Source organism: Pholis gunnellus (genome assembly GCF_910591455.1).
Source record: "Pholis gunnellus genome assembly, chromosome: 2".
In the NCBI taxonomy this organism is placed as follows: domain Eukaryota; kingdom Metazoa; phylum Chordata; class Actinopteri; order Perciformes; family Pholidae; genus Pholis; species Pholis gunnellus.
Genome location: NC_136536.1, coordinates 15469407 through 15492937, shown reverse-complemented (window position 1 = coordinate 15492937; position 23531 = coordinate 15469407). Strand labels below are relative to the sequence as shown.

Genomic DNA, 23531 nt, shown 5'->3' with positions numbered 1-23531 from the left:
ACTAAAACCAGGACTGGATTTTGGTATGAAGATGGCATTACTTGAGTTTATCGAGGGACCAGTAGTGCGTGGCTCCATTCTTCAGGTCCTGAACTTCTACGGCCACCACGGTGCGGGGGAAAGGCCTGGAGTCACGCTCTTTCTCTGACTCTGGGGACAAGAGCTCAGGGGGCACTGGAGAGTACAGAGTGTCTGTCAGCAAGACAAACTGGAACTGGACCTGAAGAATGGGAGAGGTGGTTGGAAAGGGAAGAATAAACAAAAAGTATAAAAAAACATCAAGCCAAGTCAAAAAGGGCTCAAGAATCCATTCTGACTTGACCTAAAGCTCTGAACCTTTATTCAAGATAGTTTGTCAATTACAAGACTCAGGATTCTTTCGGTCAAAGTGTTAACTAACAGCAGACATACCAAGGTTGAAAGACCAACATATTCATACTTCCCTCCATTTTGTGGGCTCTCTTTTCCCAGCATCCTCTGGGGGCAAAATGCTCACTCTCAATCCTTTAAAATGCTAAACCAATTAACAGCACTGGATATAAATTATAGACAGAAGCCCAAGGCTAAAAAAAAAATCCTCTGAAAATCATGTTGCGCCTAGACCTGGACGAAAAGATAAATCACACTGGTCTACTAGTGGAGAAGGTGGACTATCGCAGACCAGCTTTTGATTCATAACAAATCCAATTTCTCTAAGTGACAATGGGTCACTCCGGGAGATATGCAGGAATGCCTTCTGCACAAACATACATTATGTTTTAAAATGAGTAAATAAATCACTAGCATGACATAATCACGCCTCCATGTAGCTTCACAGCTGAACATCTCAGAACCTTGATGTTCAATGGCTATGAGTGTGATTCACTTCTGTAAATGTGGCTGCCAGGCGAGTACAAGACCACATTTAGGATCACTATTTTACATCATCCTGTACACACAAGTTTTATTCATTATCCTGGTCACCAATGGGTTTTTTTCACATTTTAATATTTTGTTTTTTAGGCCTTTCACTAAACTAAGGTCTCTTCTGTTTCGTGCTTCAGAAGTTCATGTTTTCTTTAGTCTCAAAGCTAGAAACCCACCTTTAACCAATTTTAAACTACAATAAATTAAAATATAATTTTTGCTTACTTTCTTCTTTAGCTCTACACTAATGGCGTTGGCCTCCTTCAGGTAGACGGCGTTCCCCCACAGCTGGTCACGGAGGGAGGTGAACTGATGGTACCTCCACTTCCTGAAAGCCCACTGAGCCAACTCAAACTCGTGCTGAGTCCATGGCACTGCAGGGAAAGAGACGCAGGCGATGTTAACATGCACATACACATAAACACACACAGAGTTAATGCACATATAACCAAAAAGGACCATACCAGTGGTTTTACTTATTTTGTCCAACTACAAACACAGAGCACTTTACATTAATGCATGCAATTATAGGTAATCCATCATGTGGAATATGGCGTATTCTGAGTCAATATTTCTTGCAAGCAGTGCCTGTGCTGAAAATCTCTCTTTTATGATGTGTTCAGGGACCTCCAAGATCAGAATTTACAGTCAGCTGCACAAAAGCATTAAATTCACAAGCACTGCTTTAGGAAAATAAAACCCAGAAGACAAACAGGGAGGAGACACTGTGTTGTTTGTTTCTCTATTGCTCTCAGCTGGATTAACAACTATATTCCAGTGAATAGTTTTATTTTGACTAAACATCATATCACCTTGATGGATGAGACAACTCTAAAAGCATCAAGAGTCTAAATTAATCATTTTGATGCTTTTAAAGGTTGGGTGAAATCAATAATGTTTAACGACATAGGAGTAAATTAGGACTTTATCATCAATCAATTCAGACAGAAAAACTATAAGTATGGTCCTTTAGAGTAAAAGTAAAAAGTTTTATCATTATGTTTTATTTCAAAGGAATTAGAGGACACTTATGGACTAGTTTCACGTAATACATTGAATGAGTAATTATTAGTATGGCAGTATTAACACATTTTAATTCGAATGAAATTGATATTACATTCTTCTATAAAACAAGAAATACTATACGCACATCCCAGAAGTTTAGGCTCTGGATAGAAGTGTGGAAGAAAAAATTCAGTGCATTATTAGATTATATAATTGTATATATTAAATATAGATATGTATAAACTATATGTATTGGGCTTAAACACATGAAGTAAATAAATATCTGCAGGACAGAAGATTTGCAGTACACACCTTCCTCTTCCTCCTCCTCCTCCTCCAGCTCTTCTTCATCAGGTGTCTCAGCGACCAGAGAAATGGTCTCCACCTGTTTCTGAAGTTCCTGCAATTTGCTCTCGTACACCTAGACACCAACACACAGGGACGAAGAAAGAGAACATGGACAATTCTCCATCAGCCGCAACAACCGGTGAATTTAGCTAGCCAAAAAAACACACTATTATGTGAGAATAACTGTATAGTCTTCACTTTGACAGTCAATACTACCAGTTTTATTTGTACATTAAAGAAAAGTACTGAAAACTTTGGTTACTGGTCCAAATGACACATGGATCTATACATGCAGCTGGATGTATAAACAAAGAGACATGAAGATGGGTTCAACATTTCCTAAAATGTGTGATAATATACATAAGACATAATCCATAACTAAAAATCAGAAAAAAAGTGTAATTGTTTTGGTAAAAAAAAAAAGGCATAAAATTACAAGAAACTATTGTAATTTCTACTTTCAACAAAAAATGTATTGGGTAGCCCAATTCTTGAGCCAATGCAATGAATGAAAAACGTTCACCTTTTGAAAACACTTTCCTCTAAAATTAGTATAAAATGTTCTGGAAATATAACTTGATGACACAATGAAATATGTTGGAAAAAGCTGGAATGGATGGAAGAGGATAGGTGCTGCTGGTAGAGGCCGAGTCAACTGTAATCCAATGAGGGGCGCCATCATCATCAGAGCAGGACAGGCTGTGGTCCCGGTGACCTCATCCTGTTTGTTCAGTGTCTTCTGGGAAGACAATGCAGCCTTTTCATTTGTCATTAACCTCCTCCCTGCTGAAATCCTGCCAACAAGCTGAAAGCTGAATTCTCTCCATTCAAAAACAATTGGAAATCCAGAAAGCAAGTTTTACTGAATGTAGTCATCTGCATGGAGCTGCTATTGTAACACAATGTGTACCATAATGTACCATGTGAATGAAGCATTTGAAGCAGTTTCAAAACCTGAAAATTCAAATTCACAAACAAGTTGAAGGATGGCAAAGGTTAATTGCAATGCCTAAAATCATCATAATGGAATGAGGTAAATGCCAACTAATCCAACTTTCATCACCATCCCATGATGCAAGTATAAGTGTGACGTTGTCATGATGCAGTATTAAATAACTGTAATAAGAAATGGCTAATATGGCTTTTTTGCATCTTATATGGGTACAAGTCTGTAGATAGATAGCTTTAAATGTAATGTTTTAGAAATCACAATTTAAACTGTATATTAATTTATGCATTTACAAAGTCTTTAACCTCACCTGAGGTGTTTCCTAAAGTACCTCACAAGGACACTCCTGTGTAGTGCTCACACACAGAGATCTGATTCTGTCCCTAAACTGGTTATTTGGCAGTAAAAACAAATACCAACCATATGTAACAAATAGCTGTACTTGGAGCATGTCATTTTATTTCAGTCATATTTTGAATATCCTCCAGCAACACAGGGATTCAGTATATCCTTGTCTTGTCCACATATGCACTGTATGTTTGCACAAAGTGCATGATTAAGGAGTAACACAACTTGGTACACAGCCACAATGAGGCACTTGATATTGCAGATTCAAAAAAACAGATGTACAACACTCAACAGACATTCTGAGTTGAGCCCTAACACAGACATATATGTATATTTCATAAGAACAGTACACTGTACACTGTCCATTTGATGTTGCATACTTTCCAGCTTACCTGGTCGCCACCAGCACCAGTGCATACTTTAAATAACATTCTTTAATGGAGCATTTATGAGGGATGAAGAAATGTAGGCTATCGCATGCAAAGATAGTCAAAGACGGAGATGGAGAACTGGACTTGCATATGTCATTATATCATTTGGTTTTTGTTACAGCATAGTACGGCAGAATATATACTGTCAAAAGTATTAGTATAAAACACAGAAACACAGAAAAAGCTGAAGATTTGTATAGTCCTCAATAGTCTCTTTCATGCTGCCGAGTGCCACTGTTCCTCTGAAAGGATTTAAAGGCCATCTGGAACATGAATGTTATAATTAATGGGTTCTGTTAAAGCTATAAAATGCATAAAGGAAAAGACAGATTGACAGGCAGACTTGCTGCTAATTCAAATAAGCATCAGCTACAGCATAGAAGCAAAAAACTGATTTCATAGACCATCATTCTGATAGATCTATCAGGGTTTCTTGAGTATGTGGCATCTGATGCAGCAAAAGCAAGGCAGTCTTAAAAAATCTAATTTGGATAGTTCTCTCGAACAACATTATGCAAACGCCTCAAGTCGCTGTCCTCCCTCCAACATTTTTTAAGGCGAATCTGACGGAGCCATGACAACACTCTGTAGGACATCCAATCGTAACACGGAGAACTCTGTGCTTACTCAGTGAAGCACAAACCAAGAACGATATTCTAAGACCGCATGACACGGGAATCAGAGATCAGTTTGTGATGTGTGGTTTATACAGGAAGAGACAGAGAATGATTTTGAACTTTGTGGATTGGGTAAAGTGAAACTTTAAAATACGTAACATTTTGTAGATTTTGTCTTTCACAGTTAGGTGGTTCCCCTATAATTTCTGCATAGTGGTTCTTACATTTGATAGTGTATTTAGTACACTCCAGGATTCTGAGAGAGGATAGCATTATTAATTAACATAACTTTTGTCTTCACTAACTAATTATCCATGACTCAAGTGCAAAGTACTGAAATACAATTATGTTACGGTTACATATTTGAAATGAAAAAAGCAATAAAGTGGCCTACTAAGAATTAGAATAAAAGTTATTTCTAAGAAGTTAATTTGGTTAAGTAAGTTATGAAGGTTGCCAGTTTTGCACGAGTGTTGAATTAAAAAGGAGGGGAACAACAGGATTAATGTAGCACCTTTTTGCTACCACTTTCTTTAAACCACTATTTCAGTCTATTAAAAAAGGCAGTCACGTAATTGTCTAGTGCATCAACTTATTCCATAATCAATTTCAAAATGTCAATCATACTGGTGTTTTGATTCCAGATCTAGGCCAATAGTGATTGATAAAAGAAAATGTTTTATGAGGTACAACACAAAATGTATAACTGCAAAGAAAACGGATTCAGTTTCATGTTAAATAGAAAGAAAGAAATAGGGTCTAGGTTCCTAATTTGGGCTAAAATATCAACAAAAGTCTTGATGAAAATAAGCACTTTAGTGTGTTTGTACTGTAGTGGCTAAAGCATTCATGACAAATCTATACTAAAATGGCAAAGATGTAAACTCAGAAATGTAACCATGAAGATAATTTTGGCAAATAAAAGCATGGTTGATGAATTGTCACACTGAAAAATGAGCAGAGTAGGCATGACGTGTCTCTTCAGAACAAAACAACCCACCGCCCCAAAAAAGTCCCTTCATTATCTGTTGGCTTCAATTCCTTATGACAGCTCTCCCAATGCTAATGATGACAGCGCACACAATGTAGCAAAAACTGATAAAATGGCATATATTATAATGATGATAAAATGTCTTCTTATAATACATACAATACTTTTGGATCAACCAATAACCCACTGATCAAGTGCAAAAGTCACAATCTGATTGAGCTGTTTGAGTCACATGATTCTGAGCTGTTGTGATCTGTAATGAGTTTGCCTACTAAAAGTTTATCAAACTAGTTCCTGATTCCACAAGTTCCCACTCAGACTGCTGTCTCTCTGCTGGCTTTTAGGTTGGGAGCAGACATTTGCCTGCGCATTCGCGGAGGTGCCTGAAAGGTGATTGGATAGTTAGCGTGGTCAGTGTGATGGTACTGCTGGTAGCCATTGAATCTGCCATCTGTATACACCATGCTATCTTGATGGCAAGGCTGGTGGTGATGGTGTTGCTGGGGATGCGCTGGCTGGCTCTGGTGGTGGCGGGGCTGGTAGAAAGCTTGCGTGTGCCTCCTGTTGCTTTCAGACTGCTGCAGTGACTCCATGGAGCCAGAGGGCCGCTGGCGGTGATTAAAAGAGTTGCTGCGGCTTCGTTCATGGGGCTGCTGGTTCTGGTTGTTCCTATAGTGCTGTCTGTGACCCTGGTTTAAACCTTGCTCCAAGTCTTTGCTCCTGCGCTGGACCGATGGGCTTGGCAATGGGGGAGTGACTTGGATCAGTGAAGCAGCCATCATTTCTCTAGACTGCAGTCCATCTCCAGCCTGGCTTTCTCCCTCTTCTTCCTCTACAGCTTCTTTGGGCACCTTTAGCTCAACGACCTGCTGATCTGTTATTATGATATGAGTACCAGGGCTCCATGAATTGCGGTGCTTAGGGTTGCTTTTGAAGGGGAAGCGTAGCTTGCGATCTTCTGGGGGTATAAAGCGGTGTGGTCCAGTTTGCCGGCGGAGCTGCTTGGAGATCTCTTGTTGCTGAAGGGTCTTGAGGCGCAACTGCTCTTGACGCATCCAGCGTATGTGGCCTCGCTTTAGGGTTGAGTCATCTCCTGTACTTTGGCCTATTTGTGAATCGACATCATCTCCATCGGGCTTTTCAGGCATCGGAGGTTTTGCTTCTCGAGGGCTTGGAGTTGTGGCAGCATAAGTGGAAGTGCCTACATGAGGCTTTTCTTGGCTCTCTGGGGTGATGAGCGGAAGGACCTTCTCCATTTTGACCATCTTGTTCCTGAGAGCACGGATCTCCTCATCTTTCATATTGTTTTGTTTTTTCACCTCGTGCAAGATGTCCTCAAGTTTATCAATGTGCACCTTCAGGTCATCCATAACAACCACTCCTGGTCGAGGCCCATTGGCAATGACATCCTCGATGCGCTCATCACCAACGCCTACAGTGTCCCAAACATCCCGAGCCACTGCCCTCCACGAGTCCCGCTCGTTGGGGTCCTTCTTGCTATAGCTAGCGCAAAGCTCCTTCATCTTTACAATGGCCAGTGCCTCAATTTCCTGCCGTGTTTGCCGGAAGTCATTGAGCGCTACTTCATAACAAATTTCTTTGACAGCCTGGATTTTCAGGTCAGAGATGGTCACCCACTTGGAGTCCTTGGTGATGCGACGCCGCTGAGGGATCTGGTACATTTTAACTTGCTCTCTTATCTTCCCACTGCTGGGTAATCCACACTTTCTCACTATGGTTTGTAGCTTGCTGGGTGGCAGCTTTTCCCTCAAGGAAGTGATCAGTCTCCAGCTCTCTTCACAAGACCTCTTATCTGAGTCATCCCCACTATCAGAGTCTCCATCCTTGAGAAAACAACACAGGAAACAAACCAAAGGGTTCCCAAAAAAAAGGAGAAATTAAAATGGGAAATCAAAGAGAGGATGAAAGGATGTATTTTTTTCTTTTTTAAAAGAATGAAAAAAGTTATGAATATGCAACATGGGAACTTCAACTATGAGTAAAGTTGAAGTTGTATCAGAACATAAAACACCAGCTTAGCGGTTCAGAATTTAAAGATTGTAGGATATTTACCAAAAATGACTATTGCACTGTCATGATGTTGTCTAATTTATGTGCATACATCATAAGATGTATGGCAACGTGCAGAATCCATCCATCCAGAATTATGCTCAAAATAAAGATAGATAAAATCCATAAAATAAATAAAAATCCAACAAACAGTGGCATTCATTGACTTTCTTGCTTGTCATTTTTTTCATTGTCATGTTTTTTCTAGTGAGATTGTGATATGGATATGAATTAATGAATGGAACATTCCTTGTTGTAGAAAAAAGGCTTTCTACATCTCAGAAATGGGGACATCAACTTTAACAATATTGTTCCCAATGTTGCACATTTATATAGATAAGGTAAAGCATGTCTAGAATGATTAGAAAAGAAATATTAATAGAGGATAGTTGCTGATTGGAGCACTTCGTATTGTTTTGTAATATTCCTCTTCTTAACTGAACATTTTGTGATTTGAAAGCTGGATTCCAAACATGCTACAGCGGCATGCATGTAGATGCATTTTGGAACTTTCTCCCTTTAGTCCAGAAGGTTTCAGTGGCTTTAGTATTAGCAGTGAGTTAGAAGAGTGTTCTTGCAGTTGATCAGAAAGCCAGTAGAGAGAGAGAGAGGCAGGAGTGAGGGTAAGTGTTAATCCACTACAAGAAAGGTGTTAGTTGGAAAAAGAATGCAGTTTCTCATTTTTGTAGACAAAGTACATTACAGATCACAACCATGTGGTACAGATAATCAGGTCTCGTGTATGATACTGTATCTATGGCTAGAATTGGACATATTGTGTTGCTGGGAGTCTGAACCCCTATGCCTGTAACTCTGCACATAAAACCACCAGAGTATGGAAGAGGTCTGAGATTCAATGATTCAACTTTAAGCAGTGATAACTCTGTTGTTGAGTCGTGCTCTCAGTGTTCTACACAGATACCGCAAAGGCTAGCAAATGAGGTAGCCAAAGAAGTCAATGAGAAACCACATTGTCACTATCTGTAAAAGAACTACAGCAGGAATTGTTGTTATCACAATGCATTGTACATGTCAGCAACTGCATTGAAGAGATGAAACTCAGGATAAAACAGAGCAAGAAAACTAGAGTAGAAATGTAATCCAAGCAAATCAAAGCCGACCAGCTCAACAGCAAACACCGCAACTTATTCCAGAACCAGTACTGAATGAGTTAAGAAAACATGCTATTAACATGAACCATGCAAAAGCAGCACGACTTTATAAAAAACAAGGCAATGTGTTACTGAACAATATTCAATCAATTTTAAATGAATTTGGATCTTAGTATCAAATCAACTTTAGCTGCAAGTTGCTGTTTTGCAAGATTCAGGTACACGATAGAAGAAAAGTGAATACGGGGATTTGGAAAGGGGAAAAGCTTTACAATCTAATTCTCACTTGATCAAATTGCTACAGAAAAATCAGTTAAACTCAAGAGGAAGGCAAGTAAAAGCTCATTTGTCTCAAACCAGAAAACCTTCCATGCAAGAAGAACAGACATGCGCTCGGAAAAGTGTGATTGTCACACACACACACACACACACACGCACACACACACACACGCACATCTCAAAAGTGTGAGAGCTCAGAGTGAGAATTAGTACTAGTCAGACTCAAATGGACCGAGTGAAACTAATATCCAAAAAAACAAAAACTAGCTTTCCAATTGTACTTGACCATATAAAAACCATGCTTTAACTTTGAATTCCACTCATGACATTTCAATCAAAGTCACACATCAAATATCACAAATTAGCTGAATCACTCAAGAAGCTGCTTTTAATTATAGCTTAACTTGAAATGAAGTATGGCTTAATATCTGTTAAACCCACTCTGCAGTTTACTTCTAACTTGTCTTCAACGTCTAACATGTTGATTACACAAAACAATCCATAAAAATCAAAAAGTGGGTTTGATTAATATCCAGCTTATTTGGACTCACCAGTCGCTGTTGTTCCAGAAGTTGGTCTGCTTCCTCCTTCTCCTTTTTGTACAAGATTTCCATCTCAGTGAGCCTACATAAATGAGCAAAATGTATTGTGAAATACATTCCACAATTCCTGATGTACTGTGCAATCCATAACAAATCAGTCACTATTAGAGGTTTGTTTGAATATAGCAAACAGGATGGATTGCGTACCTTTTCTCCATCTCCTGCTTCATGTCGATGCCCTGCTTCTCCAGAAGCTCTCTCTGAGCAAAGGTCCAATCCACCGGCTCTACGGGGGTTTCAGCAGTTGGCGTTTTCTCTCTTTCAGCTCGGGCCTGTTCTGGATGGTTGAACCGGAACACGTGGTTCTTTCCCATAATGATGCGGTTACCTGAAAGAAGATGGGTTAGAAATAAGCGTGGAGAGCATGAAAGACATTGTCCCTTCTGTGCCGATAGAACAGTGTCAATGTAAGCGATCCAACTTTTGTTTTCATAATGCTTTTTGTATTTAAGCTAGAGCATCACAAGCTGTGTCAAGGGCCACATTGTACAACTATGATTCACTATGCATCACTTTTACAGATTATCAACAACTTTATTTGCAAATAAGAGATGCATACCTGAACGAAGCTGGATGGAATCCTCAACACGCTTGCCGTTGACGTAGGTTTCTGATCCCTCGCAGGGCACCAGCATGACGATAACTTCACCAAAAACACATCAACCAATCATCAGTGACCCATTCCGAGTCTCAAAAGCGCATCAACGTTTATTGTCAAATGCTAAAGGATAAAGATTGAATGCGTAGTTTGAAGCGATTACTGACATTTAGGGCATTATGTTTCCATTAGAGAAAGAAGATGAATCCTGAGTGTATATTTATGCAGCAATGTCATCTATTGTCACATTCACAGAGCCTGGGTGTTGCTTTTATTTTTTTCTTTGCAGGTAATTAGGGTTTACATGTATTTTTCTTTAAATCAGAGCAGGAAAGGTTCTACCAACTATGCTATCAACTCTGCTCAATTCAAAACAATCCAGATACATAATACAACATAAGGCAAACGGAAGCAAGAAAACTCAAAATTTGGTGCCTCACCATTTCCATTGGCATTCCTCTCGCTGCGGAAGATGCAGTGCTCTTCCTTGATATGAGCACCGCTTAAAACAATGTCCTGTCGTCTCTCAGCATCAGCCTGACCCACCCTGAAATAGTCACAGAGGCCATTTTGAGAGAGTGAACACTGCCCTCTCGTTGTATTGGCGGCCATTTTGTCAAAAAGTCAGAGGCAGAAGTTAACTGGAACCTTTTAAACCATACTTTTGGGAGACACCACTTCTAAAGCACTATACATTCCTTCGCCTGTGATTCTGTCATCTATTACTGTTCCTCAGAGGCGCGATTGTAACAAAATACTCAACACCAATATTCTACAGAGGGAGCCAAAAGGAAACAGGAAGAAAGTGACTTTAGACAGCTAAACATTTTGTGATTTAAAGCCAGTTTCCCCTGATTCTGAATTTCCTTTTCTCTTTTGATGTTAAGCAAGAAGAACTTTCAGAGTAGTTGTTCAGATACTACTAAGATACTGTATGGAAGAAATTCAAAAACCCTTCTAATATCCTCTGCAGCATTTCAGTGTCATCGTTCAGGTTTTGGTTACCTTGTAATTCCGTCTTTGATGTAGTAGAGCAGACACTCTGACATGAGAGGATCCTCATTCAGGTTAACCAGGTGGGGAGTCTACAGATGAAACATAAGAGGTAGACAGTTTACCTCAAAAACATTTCTAGGATTTCTACTTTCATCAATATCCAGCAGTGCCGAAAATACATACCAATACTAGAACTTTTAAGTTCAAGTGGGCAATGGGCATAGTTTAAAATCAAACACTGCTGACGATTAGTGATACATGAACATGGATAGAAATGGTTTCTTTGGCACAGTGCTAAAACCTCTAGAGTCTGATACATCACAGCATCACCACAACTAATGCTAGCAGCTACTCCGTGAAGCCACCAACCTTTTTGGGGGAAAACACCCCATTAAAGTCAGCATATAGATCACAAGGCTTCTCAACGAAATGCTAACCCATTGCGCGGCAGTGAGTGAAAGGAGAAAAAAAAAAGAATGAATGGAGGACAAATGGATGTGAAGGAGAAAAACCTAAAAACACATCATTTAGCAGCAGAGGAGGGAGATCTAAACATGCCTAAAAAGGGGATTCATTTCAAAGAGGGGCATTTTTTGAAACCACAGCTGATCTAGTGACAGCTAGTTCTGAACAGTCTGTGACAGAGATTTGTTATCTTTTCATCCCTATCGTGCCTCTTCTCAGAAGCCTGTACCAACACATCTACTGGCCTCGATGTTGCTGCTGCCACTCGGCACTTTGTCTACTGGAAGGTGCTGTAGAGGTAAGGAGGGTGAGGGGAATGTACCGACTGCTAAAGGAAACGCTTGAATAATCTACTTAGAGCCAAGTGTAATATTCAAAGATAAGCCTTGATTTAAGTGGCAATGTAAATATGAACTCTTTATTTTAAAAAGGTATATTATGGAAGAATGTTCTTTAAAAAAAAACAATGTAAAGACAAAATAATCCTTCTCAATCATCACTTATGACCACTAGAAGTGTGTGGTGGTGTCTGTATCTACAGAGACCCTGCCCTTTGCCTGTATTTCTTCTTATTTTGCTGTGTTCCGGACATTTCTGGGCATCGGCAAAGACCCTTTTGGCCCCATGTGGGGTTGTAGCCCCCAGTTAATAACAGCGTGCACGGTGTGCAGCCCGTTCAAGTCGTCAAATACTGCTGCTTTGTCACGCCCCTCTTGAGTCTGATACCGGCCCCACTTTAGCTCGGTCAGATACAATTTGTCCGTATCTGATGGATGAAAACGTTGGTAACTTTGCTTGGTGTTTTAACGTGCTCCAGTGTTCCCCCTGCTCCTCTCTCTTTCAACACACACATATAGAACATGATAAAGCATGCCCTTCGGCAGGATTCATTCAAAATCTGGCAACGCGGCAACTTCCCGCAGGGTTGTGCGGAGGTATGGGTGCGTTTATCTGTGCTTTGGACGCTTTATTTCTCAGATTCTCTCGGATTATAGTTAAACATGGAGGGGGAAATTTAACTGAAGTTGCTCCGCACATTGGTTAAACAAAATGCAGATCTGTGCAACTGGTGCGGTAATCATGGGGGGAAACTCTGACCATGGAAATAAGCACATTTATGATGTTAGAATCACTACTTAATCTAGTGCAGGAAAGGCGCTTTGTGTTCTAATTCAATTTAACAAACCTTCTTGGTTGGAAAACAATCGAGCTGTTCATCAAATGGGCTTGCATTGCTAAGCTGAGTATGTGAAAGAAGCAAATGACAGAGTGGAAAGACAGAGAGAATGATGAGATGAGCAGACGAGAGAAGCCCGTGACGGTACAGGGAGGGTGCTCATGGAAAAACACAACAGAGGAAACAGAAGTGAGGTAGAAGGCTGTGCATCACCACCCATGGGAAATTTGACCCAGGCCTTCTCCATCAACGTCTGTGCTTGTGTCTCGTCTACCTTTTTAGGAGAGAACACCCCCAAAGTGCCTCCATCTTCACGGATTGCCACACCCATCTCCGCAAGCAAGGCCTCCCTGTAGTGAAGGAAAAAACATTTGTCGGCTCGAGAATGATACTCCATAATACAGCATGATGCACGTAATCTCTTACAAAGACTTTCTGCAACGGACAAACGCATACGCTGTACATTTATTTTCAGCAAAGAGCCTTTGCATAATAATATGAGAAAGAGGATGAAAAGCGATGGTGTGCAACATTACAGTAAGTGATCTGTGGAATGGCAACAGGCAGAGAATGGCACCAGTGAGATTCAATGGACAGACATGGTTGATGTCTGCAGCCACAGATGAGTGGATAAAGGGGAAGAAAAGGGTGTTTGTGCAGCAGAGTGTGACCACAGAGAAGGGAAATAGACAGAATGAGTGCAGAGGAAATGGGACAGATAGGTGAAAGAAGTGAGACAGATAGCACAGTGGGGTGAAAAGACAGAGACAGAGCTATGGGGGGGTTGTCTAGCACTGACAGGACACAGACAAATTGAAAGAGGGGTGGAGGCACACGTATGACACACATCTCCCTGCTTGAGAGATAGAGGTGGGAGAGCCAGTACCGACCTCTCCATGCGGATTGCCTCCGTCTTTCGCAGTTTCTCTTCCCAGGTTTCATTGAGCTCGGCAATGATCTTCTCCGATTCCTGAACACAAAGAGGCAAAGTATGAGGAAAACAACACCGAGTCTGGTTTTAATAAAGAGATTACATCTGTTATACTAGCGACAAATGTGCGTTCTTGGTCACATCCTTCCTTTCATTAAAGAAAGTTTTGAGTCAGGCATAAAACAGAGAGGGGCAAGGTAACATACTGCTGTGATATTATGGCAACTATATTATGACTTTATGAGTTTCCCTCCGATAGTGTTGCTTTACTCTGAAGTTAAAATCCTATACAGCTGCTACGCTTGTTGTTCATCTTAGCAGTTGGTATTGTTCTTCTGGGTATTGATAATCTTTATGATATGTGCTACTGTAAAGGTTTATTAACGCAGTATATAGGCATCTTAGTTTAAGTTCATACTGAATTGTTACGTTGGGCAATACTGACAATGATGTCAACTTTCATAGGGATACACCTTTAAGGATCAAAAGGAGGGGAATACTATGTGCCTCACTAAAGCTCAAAGCCAATAAGGATGGATCTATTTTTGGTCGAATTTCATCCTCATCTGCGTTGGTGCTCGACGTCACTGGATGACAGACACGACCGGGCACCGTGGTTGCCATGGAAACTGCAGCACCTCACGGTTGGTTGTTGCAATGCTCGCGCTCCCTCATCAACAGAGTGAGAGGTCTACTGTGGTCTACTGTGGTCTACTGTGGTCTACTGCGAGCGTGAGAGAAGTAACGCTCAGTGGCCACACGAGGACTGATGGCCTTTACTCAAAAACACTCTCTGCCTATGTGTGGGCTAAAATTAAACCACAGCAATGTTAACATTAACACATGGACTTCTAATTTACTGAACAAATGTTACAGTGTGACGCTTGTATTTTAAGTTGGTATGAAGTTCACCAATCTATTCACAGATATTTACTATAGTATATAACTCTACAGCTCTAACTCTAGTGAGTCATGTTTTCAAATATTTAATAAAAGTGGGATTTTCTTATGCAAAGTGGCAATAATTGATATGAGAATTGTTAATCAAAATTATTGTAATATCCAAAAACAAGGGAAGCTTCTCCTGTGCCACATACTTGTGGTAAAAGGCAGTGAAGGGAACATATTGTTGACAGATACAAAAGAAAAGCAAGAGGAAAAAATGTAACAATAATTATTGTTTTATAATAATCAACAACTAAGAATGTGTTTTCCATGTTTGGTGTTGTGAAGATTGAGATATTGATATATGCAGATATTATAGAAATTCTCCTTTCAGCCCATTGCTTTGCATAAACATTTACAAGCCAGCCTGTTGCCCCACACAGCACAGCATGGGGCAGCGTTTAGCTCTACTGAGGACAAAAAACTAAGAGTTAAAAGTAGCCTTAACAGGGTGGGAGATAGCGGTGGACCTACGTGTGATTTGACTGCTGCAGTGTACACAGGCCAGCTTTACCTTGAGTCTTTCGATAGCCTCCTCTCCTCCAGGGGTGGACATGATGCGCTCCTGGATACTGGTGACCGACTGAAGGCCCCCCTGGTTACACAGCGAGCCAGAGGAGGGTGAGGCTGTCAGGGAACCAATAGGGGCTGTGGAGAAATGGCCAGGGCGTTGGTTCTCTGAGGCTATCAAGTATCTATGCTTATTGTTCTGAATGTCTTTGAGGTCTGAGCCAACAGCAGGGGAGAAAGAGAAAGAGATAGAGAGAAAGGCACAACACAGAGAGAGGTGGGATATGCCCAGGACAGGGGAATAATGGGATATGGGGAATAAAACACATAAAAAGGGAGGACACAAATAAGAAAAGATCGAGGAGAGAAAAAGATGGGGAAAGGGAAGACAAAGGGAAGGGAAGACCAATGTAAGACACACGTTTTACGTCAAAGGGTTGAGACAACATGATGGTCAGCTACAGAGAGAAGCAGTTTTCATCCAGGTGGTTTGCAACAGTCTGCTTGCACCAACTCTTCCAACTCCCAGAGCAAATACTTTCAACTTCAGCTTGTATTGTATTAGAAAGTTTCAGAGTTACAGTGCACAGCAATTAACTCTGAGCACTTCATTTCTAGTGTGTACAATTTTGAGGAATAGGATGATGTCACTTTGTTGCCTTTGTTTTGAATGAGAACACACTTAATGAAAACTGCTATCAGTGTATCAACTACAGGATGGGAGACTGTAAGAGGATCTAGAGAGACGACAGAGGAGAGTCATTGACACATGCCAGGAAGTTCAGCCTGCAGTTGAGTAGTTTGAGGCAGCGTGCACACGCACACATCCACCAATAGCGGAGCCACAGCAGCCCCACTAAAGGTCACTCAGCTCATGTCAACATACTGGCCTCGAGGACCTCTGTGGTACCACAGACTGTGCCTTCTAAGAACTAAAACAAAAAAAAAAGATGGCTACTAAAAGTTGCTATTGGCAACTGGCAATAGAGGCTTTTCATATTCAAGAAAAATAGGGAATGAGTACTGAGCTACTCAACTAGCATGTAGCCCGTAGTGGGATAACAGTAACAAAATGTATGGAAAACAAGTGAACACCTGCTTTTGGTCAGGAACTCGGGTAAAAACATTTGCGCAGATTATCAGCGCAAAAGGGAAAGTAGGAGTTATCAGGGATTTCTGAGAATACGGCACATTAACTATCACTAATAAAAAGTATCGCAACACATCAAGCTAGTCTACTCTACAGTACCACTCTGGTGCGGCTACTTAGAAATTTAAAACCATGCACCTCTCCATCTGTAGCTCTGAGCCTCAGTTTGAGAACTGAGAAGTGCCATAAAGATTTGAGCACTGTCACCTGCAGCGGATGGTTAGTAAGCAGAAAGCAAGAAAGCAGAAATACCACCGTCAAGAAAAGGAGCATGAGAAAGTGAATCAAAGACAGCTACGGTAATAAAATGGTGCGGGTGCCTTGGGGGTGGGGAAGACAGACGAGCAATTCTAAAAGTAATGTTTCTAAAAAGGGATATTCCAAAAGTAACTTGTGATACAGTTGGATTGGAGCCTGTGAATAGCTGCCTCACCCCCATCATTGAAGCACAACACATGCTAAGCTAGTGGCATGCTAGCCCACGCCAGATCAGCACATCTACAGAAGCCTGGCATTTCTGAGTCTGCATCTATCAGGCTTTTGCTTTTTTTAGCATTTACATGCAAAGCTGGTAGCAGATTAAATATGAAGTTAATGGGGGTATAAGCAATGTTAGCTATTTTTAATAGGGCAAATTGTGATAGACAAGTCATGACTACCACACATATACACACATTTGATTCCACTTCCTGGGCAATCATCTCCCATAGGATCAACTGAGAGGAAGCAGGAAAAGATGAGAAGGGTCAGAGGTCAGCACGAGTAGAATGGGAGGAAAAGGTTACAGACATTTCTTAGTGAGCTGAATGAGAAGAACCAGAACAAACATGAGAAGAAATGTCATGTAATGACTCGGTAAGTGCCATGTCATTAGGCATCATCCAAGCAGACGAGTTATTATTCAGTTCAGATATTAGACGTTATTTATGGGTGCAATACCTCTCTAATTTACTTCGCTATGAGCCATTACTGTTGAGTACAGTGTGACAATTTAATGCAGCTCTGCCATTTGTGTTGCAAGTCACAATCAGCCAAATATGAATATTTATATTTTCATTAAATCATTTGTAATTGTACAGTATGCAACCTTAAATATTCAAAGAATGTAGTGTTCTATAGTGCATATTATACATTCTATAAAATATACATTATACTCAGCAAAGAGGCATAATAAACCAGTATAGTATCATGGTTTTTAAAGTTGTTGAAAGTCCTTTTAGTTATGTAATAGGCATGAATACAGGCACAGTGATAAAAACAAAGTTGGATGATTGAAAGAAATGAGACAGTGAAGTTCAAAGAAGATGTTGCCAGCGTGTGGCAGACCCTGAGAGGGAAGGTAGAAGCTGCGTGGCTGCAGATATGGCCTGCTGTGATAGCATTAAACTCACTGTCTAGGATGTCTCCCAGACCCTGGGCACGGAGAAGCTCCTTCAGTCGAGCCACTTCATCCTTCAGGTCACGCACCAGCTTATTGTTGGGATCCTCATTGATGATAGCATTGCATTTGATGTTCTTAGCTCGGTCAGCATAGCTAAAAAAAATTGTAATAGTGATAAACTTAATATATTATTATGGATTAAATGCAAAACAATTTAACTGTTAACTGGAATTATTTTGGAAGTTATTATTATCTAGGTCCTGGATGGAAACCTTACCGGAGTGTGCTGAGAGTCTCATCATAGTTGATGTCTGCAGGACTGAGGGCCGCTACCATGGCTGTTCTCGAGTTTCCACCTGATATCAAAAGACCAGTAAAGAAGTTAATAATGCGACAATTTGTGTAAATGGCCATTTTCCTAACACACTGTGTGAAGACCAAAACAATATAGATTAGTATTAGACATGATTTCCACTGCAGTGTGCAGCACAAACGTGCAGCACAGAAGAAAACATTACTATAGGACAGATTAGTGCTGAAACACTAATTCCACAAATACAAAACTTCAGTCTCATTAGACTAAACCGCAAAGTACTACTTGTGTCATGTGTGCTAAGATTGAGCATACACTGAACTAAGGAGATGGAAGTGCTTGTCTAGTTAGGTTGAATTACAGTGCTGACAGTGTTCTTCTTAAATTGGCAGAGAGTAATGTACACTAGCTCCAGTCTCTCTTTTTTTTTTTTTACCCCCACCTCATCTCACAGGATACAGATGGTTACATGCTTGCTGTCCAGGAATAAGGATCTTGCTACACAGTTTACAGTCATACATTCCACCAGTAAAGGATATCAAACATGTGATATTAATGTTCATACCTAGGTTCTCCCTCAGCAGCCATGTCAGAACAGAGTCTCTGTACGGGATGAAGTCAGTCTTCTTCTTCTTCTTGCTCTGCGGTAAACAAACATATAGTGATCAGGGAGAAATAAAGATTTTTGTTTTAAAACTAAAAATTAGGGCTGGCCATGAAGACAACATTATGATGCACCATGACAGACACCTCATATGTCATGGACAAGAGGTCGGGTGAAATGAGTAGAGGCCTGATTTGATTAGCTTTTGCTCTACTGCAAGGACTGTGGATTTTACTGTGAGTGTAATGCCTAAAAGCACAGCACTTTACAAAACGCAAAATAAAATGGTGATGACGGAACACTATGCAACAGCTTCAGCATTGCTCATGGGGAAAAGGGATGTCAAATCTGCCTCATGGGAGGAATGAAGAGGTTAGTGATTGAGCCGTCAAAGGGTTTACCTTGCTGGTACAGTTATCCTGTGTCTGCAAGCATTACAAGGACAAGAGAAGAGAAGAGAGAAGAGAAAGGCAGACATTACAGCATGCCAGACTACCAATTCCTTGAGAGGACAGGGTCAGGTTTTTGAGGGTAAGAGAAAAAGGCTGAAAAGGAGAAGAAGCAGGAAAAAGACAGAAAAAAACATAAAACACTCACCACTTCAGCCAAGGCAGAGATGACCTTTCCTAACGTGGTGAGAGACTTGTTGATGTTTGCTCCCTCCTGCAACCATAGATGTTTATTATTAGAAAGCCATCAAGGTAATGCTGGTCAACTGTTTGCTAATGCCGTCTGTGACCATGAGTCTTACCTTTAGCCTGGTACCTGTAGCTCCAGTGGAATCTGCTCGCTCACTCCCTGCCAAGTCTACCAGACTAATTTTACTGACCTGAAGAGGGAGTAAATATAAAATACATTTTAGATGAATCAAGCTTATGAATAATTTACATTAGAATTATAACAAACAGAGAGGATGAGAATATTCCTAAAACAAAATGACAGCACTGACTACCAAATACAAAGTTCATTATGTTTTGAAAAATGTTTTTGAGGGTGTAAATCATCCTAAACATGTGGATGCAGCGAGGCAGTAAAATCTGATAGCGTGGCTGAACACAATAGGCATTGTGCTTAGAATAACACTGTGGTCTTTGTCTTAGTCAGAGGAAAAGCTAAAAGTCAAATTCTAAAATGGCGGTCACCACCGACAAAGAGGACCATAGGAGACATTTTAGCTGAAATCAAAAAGGAGCAAACTTAATAAATGGGCTTGAAGTCCCAACAGCACGGGATCAGAGTTATAAGTTATGAACATGTTAGGCGTGAATAGTTAATGTCTGTCTTTCTGGTCTCGTCTGACCTTTTCCGTGGAGAGATCTGTTTCGCTGTCATGTTTCTTCTGTGTGAAGACGATGGTGAAAACAGCATGGGACCTACTGCTGGTCTCATTCATGTTGGTGGCGGCCACAGTTCTGCAGGTGAGCACATATGGTTATTGTTACAAAAACAACACGGATGCAACGCATTTTTATGAACAATTGAATCACTTTAAATGATTCAGTATTATTAATGCTAAAGTCATGGTCTTGGCTATTACAGGAGCTATCATCACTGGGTTTTACCCCTATTAGAGTGAGTCTCAAGGATTATGGACGCATGGCGGAGGTGGATACACCAAACACAACTACACAAGGCACAGCCAGAGGGACAGTCACAGGGGAGATACGGGCTTTTCACGCCATGTTCCAGAAATAAGCCCTCCGAGTGAGCACAGGAAGATTAAGGGAGGGTTCACTCCTCCCCACAGGAGCCACACACACACACACACACACACACACACACACACACACACACACACACACACACACACACACACACACACACACACACACACACACACACACACACACACACACACACACACACTTCAATGAGAAATACTCGCTTCTGGTCTCCAGAATATAACTAGCTGTTCCTTGATCAACACTGACGCTGACTGATCTAGCTATACAAAATCTATGACACAAGAACATTTCCTGATTCCAACTTATCGTTATCTTGCCAACAATTTGCAGCCTTAATTAAATCATTCTTGTGAGGACGTGGGTTATCACATCATCGCAGCTATTACCACCACCGTCACTGGCCCCTCCTTTCCATGGTCTCAGCTTGATCCCGGGGGTTTGGCTCACCTGGCCTTGTTGCCGGCATCCATTAGGTCAGCAATGTCTGTGTAGGAGGTGACGGCTAGCTTGGACAGGTCTTCCACGTAGGGACCCAGTAGCGGATGCTCTCGCACTCGTAAATTCGCTTTGTTCTTCGGGTTCAGCAAATCTCGCACCCGCTCGCAGTAGATCTCCATGTAACTGACCTAGAAAAAAAAATAGCAAAAGTATCGTCAGTTCAGGTGCTGCAGTGCAATATCATAAAGCAGTCAAATTAAGCAGAATGTAAACTTTTATACTGCAGATCTAAATAATGTAGGTATATTGCAGAATATTTTGCAGTTTAATTGTATTATTAACATCATAATCATTTGCTTTTCTGGGACTGTCATCTGTTTTCCAGTTTGAGGAACAAATGTACGCAGCATCTTTGAAGGTTCAGCCAGTATGTGATTGATTTCTGACCATTACCAGATTTACTGTTAGGAGAAGGCTAGGAATAGTTCAGTAGAGTCAAGCCAACACAAGAGTCAGAGGCCGGGGCTGAGAACAGGGATTACTCACCTCTACCGAGTAGGAGAGCTCCTCTTTGTTGCTGGCATCATCGATTTTCTCAAATAGATCTTCACAGAGCTGAGAGGCAGAGAAAGAAGATGTTGAGTGCAAATTGACAGCATGTGAAAGGGAGGATGAATAGAAAGAGAGATCTGTGGACCAAGAGGTAAGATACTAACTAACTTGCATGTATAGGAAACCATTTAGCAACAGAACTTCAGACACAAAAATGTAGAGAGCATCAGCATATGAGACGTACCTCCTAATAATTATTACTGAGTAAAGTATAGTATTAATGCTAGAATGAATAAAAGTTGGAAAATACAATGTAAGAAATATCTGACAAGACGTCCCCCTCACTATTGCAGTTTTCCTAAACCAGGTGGTGGCTTCAAAGGGAAGCGAGCATTGACTCAAAACAGTTGACTGACAATTTAAAAAGTTGAAGTGAAATACAGGAAGATAAGGATGTTAAGCAGGAAGAAATGTAGAAGAAATGTGAAGGCACCGTAAAGTTGCACTCTGAACATTTCTGTGGTGGATCAATTTGGTTTGAAATGATATGACTGAAGATAACTGGTAAAAAACTGTTTTTGTATTACAGGAAGTGTCCAAGACTGTGACTCACGGGTTATGTTAAACATTGAAGTCAGGTTGCACGAGTCAAAAATACAGCGGGCAAAGTCTCTTAATCTCTGCTATGCAATTCAGTGAAACCAGAAAGATGTACTGCAGGACAAACCATGGGAATGATTCCTTCCTGCCCCTCCTCCTGCTTGCCCATCATGGTGTAGGATTTGCCAGATCCTGTCTGGCCATAAGCAAAGATGCAGACGTTGTAGCCCTCGAACGCATGCGCCAGCATTTCCTTGCCAATATCATTGAACACAAGGTTCTGTGACGCAAAGCTGGGGTCTTCCGGCTGTGGGGAAGACAGAGGACTTAAATGTATAGAATTTCAATAAACTTGTGGTATTTCAACATGATTATGAAAGAGAGAAAATGCCTAAACTCACCGTAGTGTGTGACCAGTAGGAGTAATCAAAACTGAAGGTCTTTGCCGGTTCCTTTGGGGCTTTGGGGTTGAGAATAGCTGGAGGGAAAGAACAAAATTAGTAATGTGGATGATAACATCTGGTTTGAATGTGAAAACGAGACAAGAACTACTCCCCAAGGTCTTGCAGTTTCATCTGAAGGCTTACCTGAAGTTAATTAATTTATGCTTCATCATCTGTTGAGTCACTAGACTAAGATTGTGATTCAATCCTTTCAGCCACAATTTAGTATCCAGCAAAAGTTGCTTCTTTGCAGTAATTTGAATTATGGCAGGGAATCTTTAATCAACCAATCATTGAATGATAGTTTTGTATCCTGGCCTTGGAGTATATTTGCAAGCCCGTTGCCTTTGTGTCTAATTAATTGTGTTGTTTTCTAGTTCTAGTTTAGAGCATCAAGTCAAATATGTTTCAGTTTAGTTTTTTGTGTTGTTGTTCTGGCACACTCACTTTCTTTTGTTTTCCAGCTCGTTTTATCTCATTCTCAGACTAGTTAATGTTGCTTCAACATCTCACCAAACTCCCATCCCTCATTTGAAGAGATTATTTATACATTCCTCCTGAACCTTCTCAAAAAACACAAAATGTAACATCTTAGTTTCAAATGGACCCTGTTTACATATGATTTATTGCATCCCGGTTGGCAAACAATGGGTCAAACTTTACAAGATGATGTTCTTCAATCGTGATACATTTGGAACTGAAACTCACCAACTAGTGACGGGTTATAAGATATCAGCTTTTTTGAGAACTGCAACTGTTGTGTCAACCTTTACCAAACAAGCCATCTGTAATCAGTTTCTTTATTCATACTATGCATTGATAACACAGAGACCAACAACACAGAGCTTAAAAAACACATGTAGCCTATTCTCGTTATGCCACCTGGACCTGTTGTATCGGCTATGATGACACAGTATTTCTGCTCTGCCATTCCCAATGGCCACACAGACATTTCTTAATGAGGAAGAATCTGCAGCCATGCCTGGCATGTCATCCCTCTCAACCATGCTTGCTAGTACCCCTGGGACTTGTGTTTAAGCTTTCCACACCCTGTGCTGGATATGTGACGGAGAGAAAAAGGAGAT

At 40.7% G+C, this 23531-nt stretch overlaps 1 protein-coding gene across 6 annotated transcripts in view; it reads right to left on the bottom strand.

Moving 5' to 3' along the window:
- kif1b (kinesin family member 1B) overlaps positions 1–23531 on the bottom strand; it is a 55915-nt gene that overhangs the window by 16319 nt on the left and 16065 nt on the right. For 2 of the 6 annotated variants that reach the window (XM_079172741.1, XM_079172736.1), the window contains exons 3-25: positions 22405–22481; positions 22131–22310; positions 21398–21466; positions 20861–21039; positions 20029–20140; positions 19480–19557; positions 19326–19391; positions 19130–19153; positions 18690–18765; positions 18089–18167; positions 17822–17964; positions 17105–17146; positions 15285–15418; positions 13785–13864; positions 13169–13244; positions 11262–11341; positions 10697–10803; positions 10218–10301; positions 9806–9986; positions 9608–9680; positions 2224–2332; positions 1132–1280; positions 42–220 (exon numbers count right to left, since the gene is read on the bottom strand). In XM_079172741.1, coding sequence (XP_079028867.1) covers positions 42–220; positions 1132–1280; positions 2224–2332; positions 9608–9680; positions 9806–9986; positions 10218–10301; positions 10697–10803; positions 11262–11341; positions 13169–13244; positions 13785–13864; positions 15285–15418; positions 17105–17146; positions 17822–17964; positions 18089–18167; positions 18690–18765; positions 19130–19153; positions 19326–19391; positions 19480–19557; positions 20029–20140; positions 20861–21039; positions 21398–21466; positions 22131–22310; positions 22405–22481 — 2377 coding nt within the window. Of the gene's footprint in view, positions 1–41; positions 221–1131; positions 1281–2223; positions 2333–4732; positions 7440–9607; positions 9681–9805; positions 9987–10217; positions 10302–10696; positions 10804–11261; positions 11342–13168; positions 13245–13784; positions 13865–15284; positions 15419–17104; positions 17147–17821; positions 17965–18088; positions 18168–18689; positions 18766–19129; positions 19154–19325; positions 19392–19479; positions 19558–20028; positions 20141–20860; positions 21040–21397; positions 21467–22130; positions 22311–22404; positions 22482–23531 lie in introns of those variants that run through there. The other 4 variants (XM_079172738.1, XM_079172737.1, XM_079172739.1 and 1 more) reach the window with 4 other exon arrangements.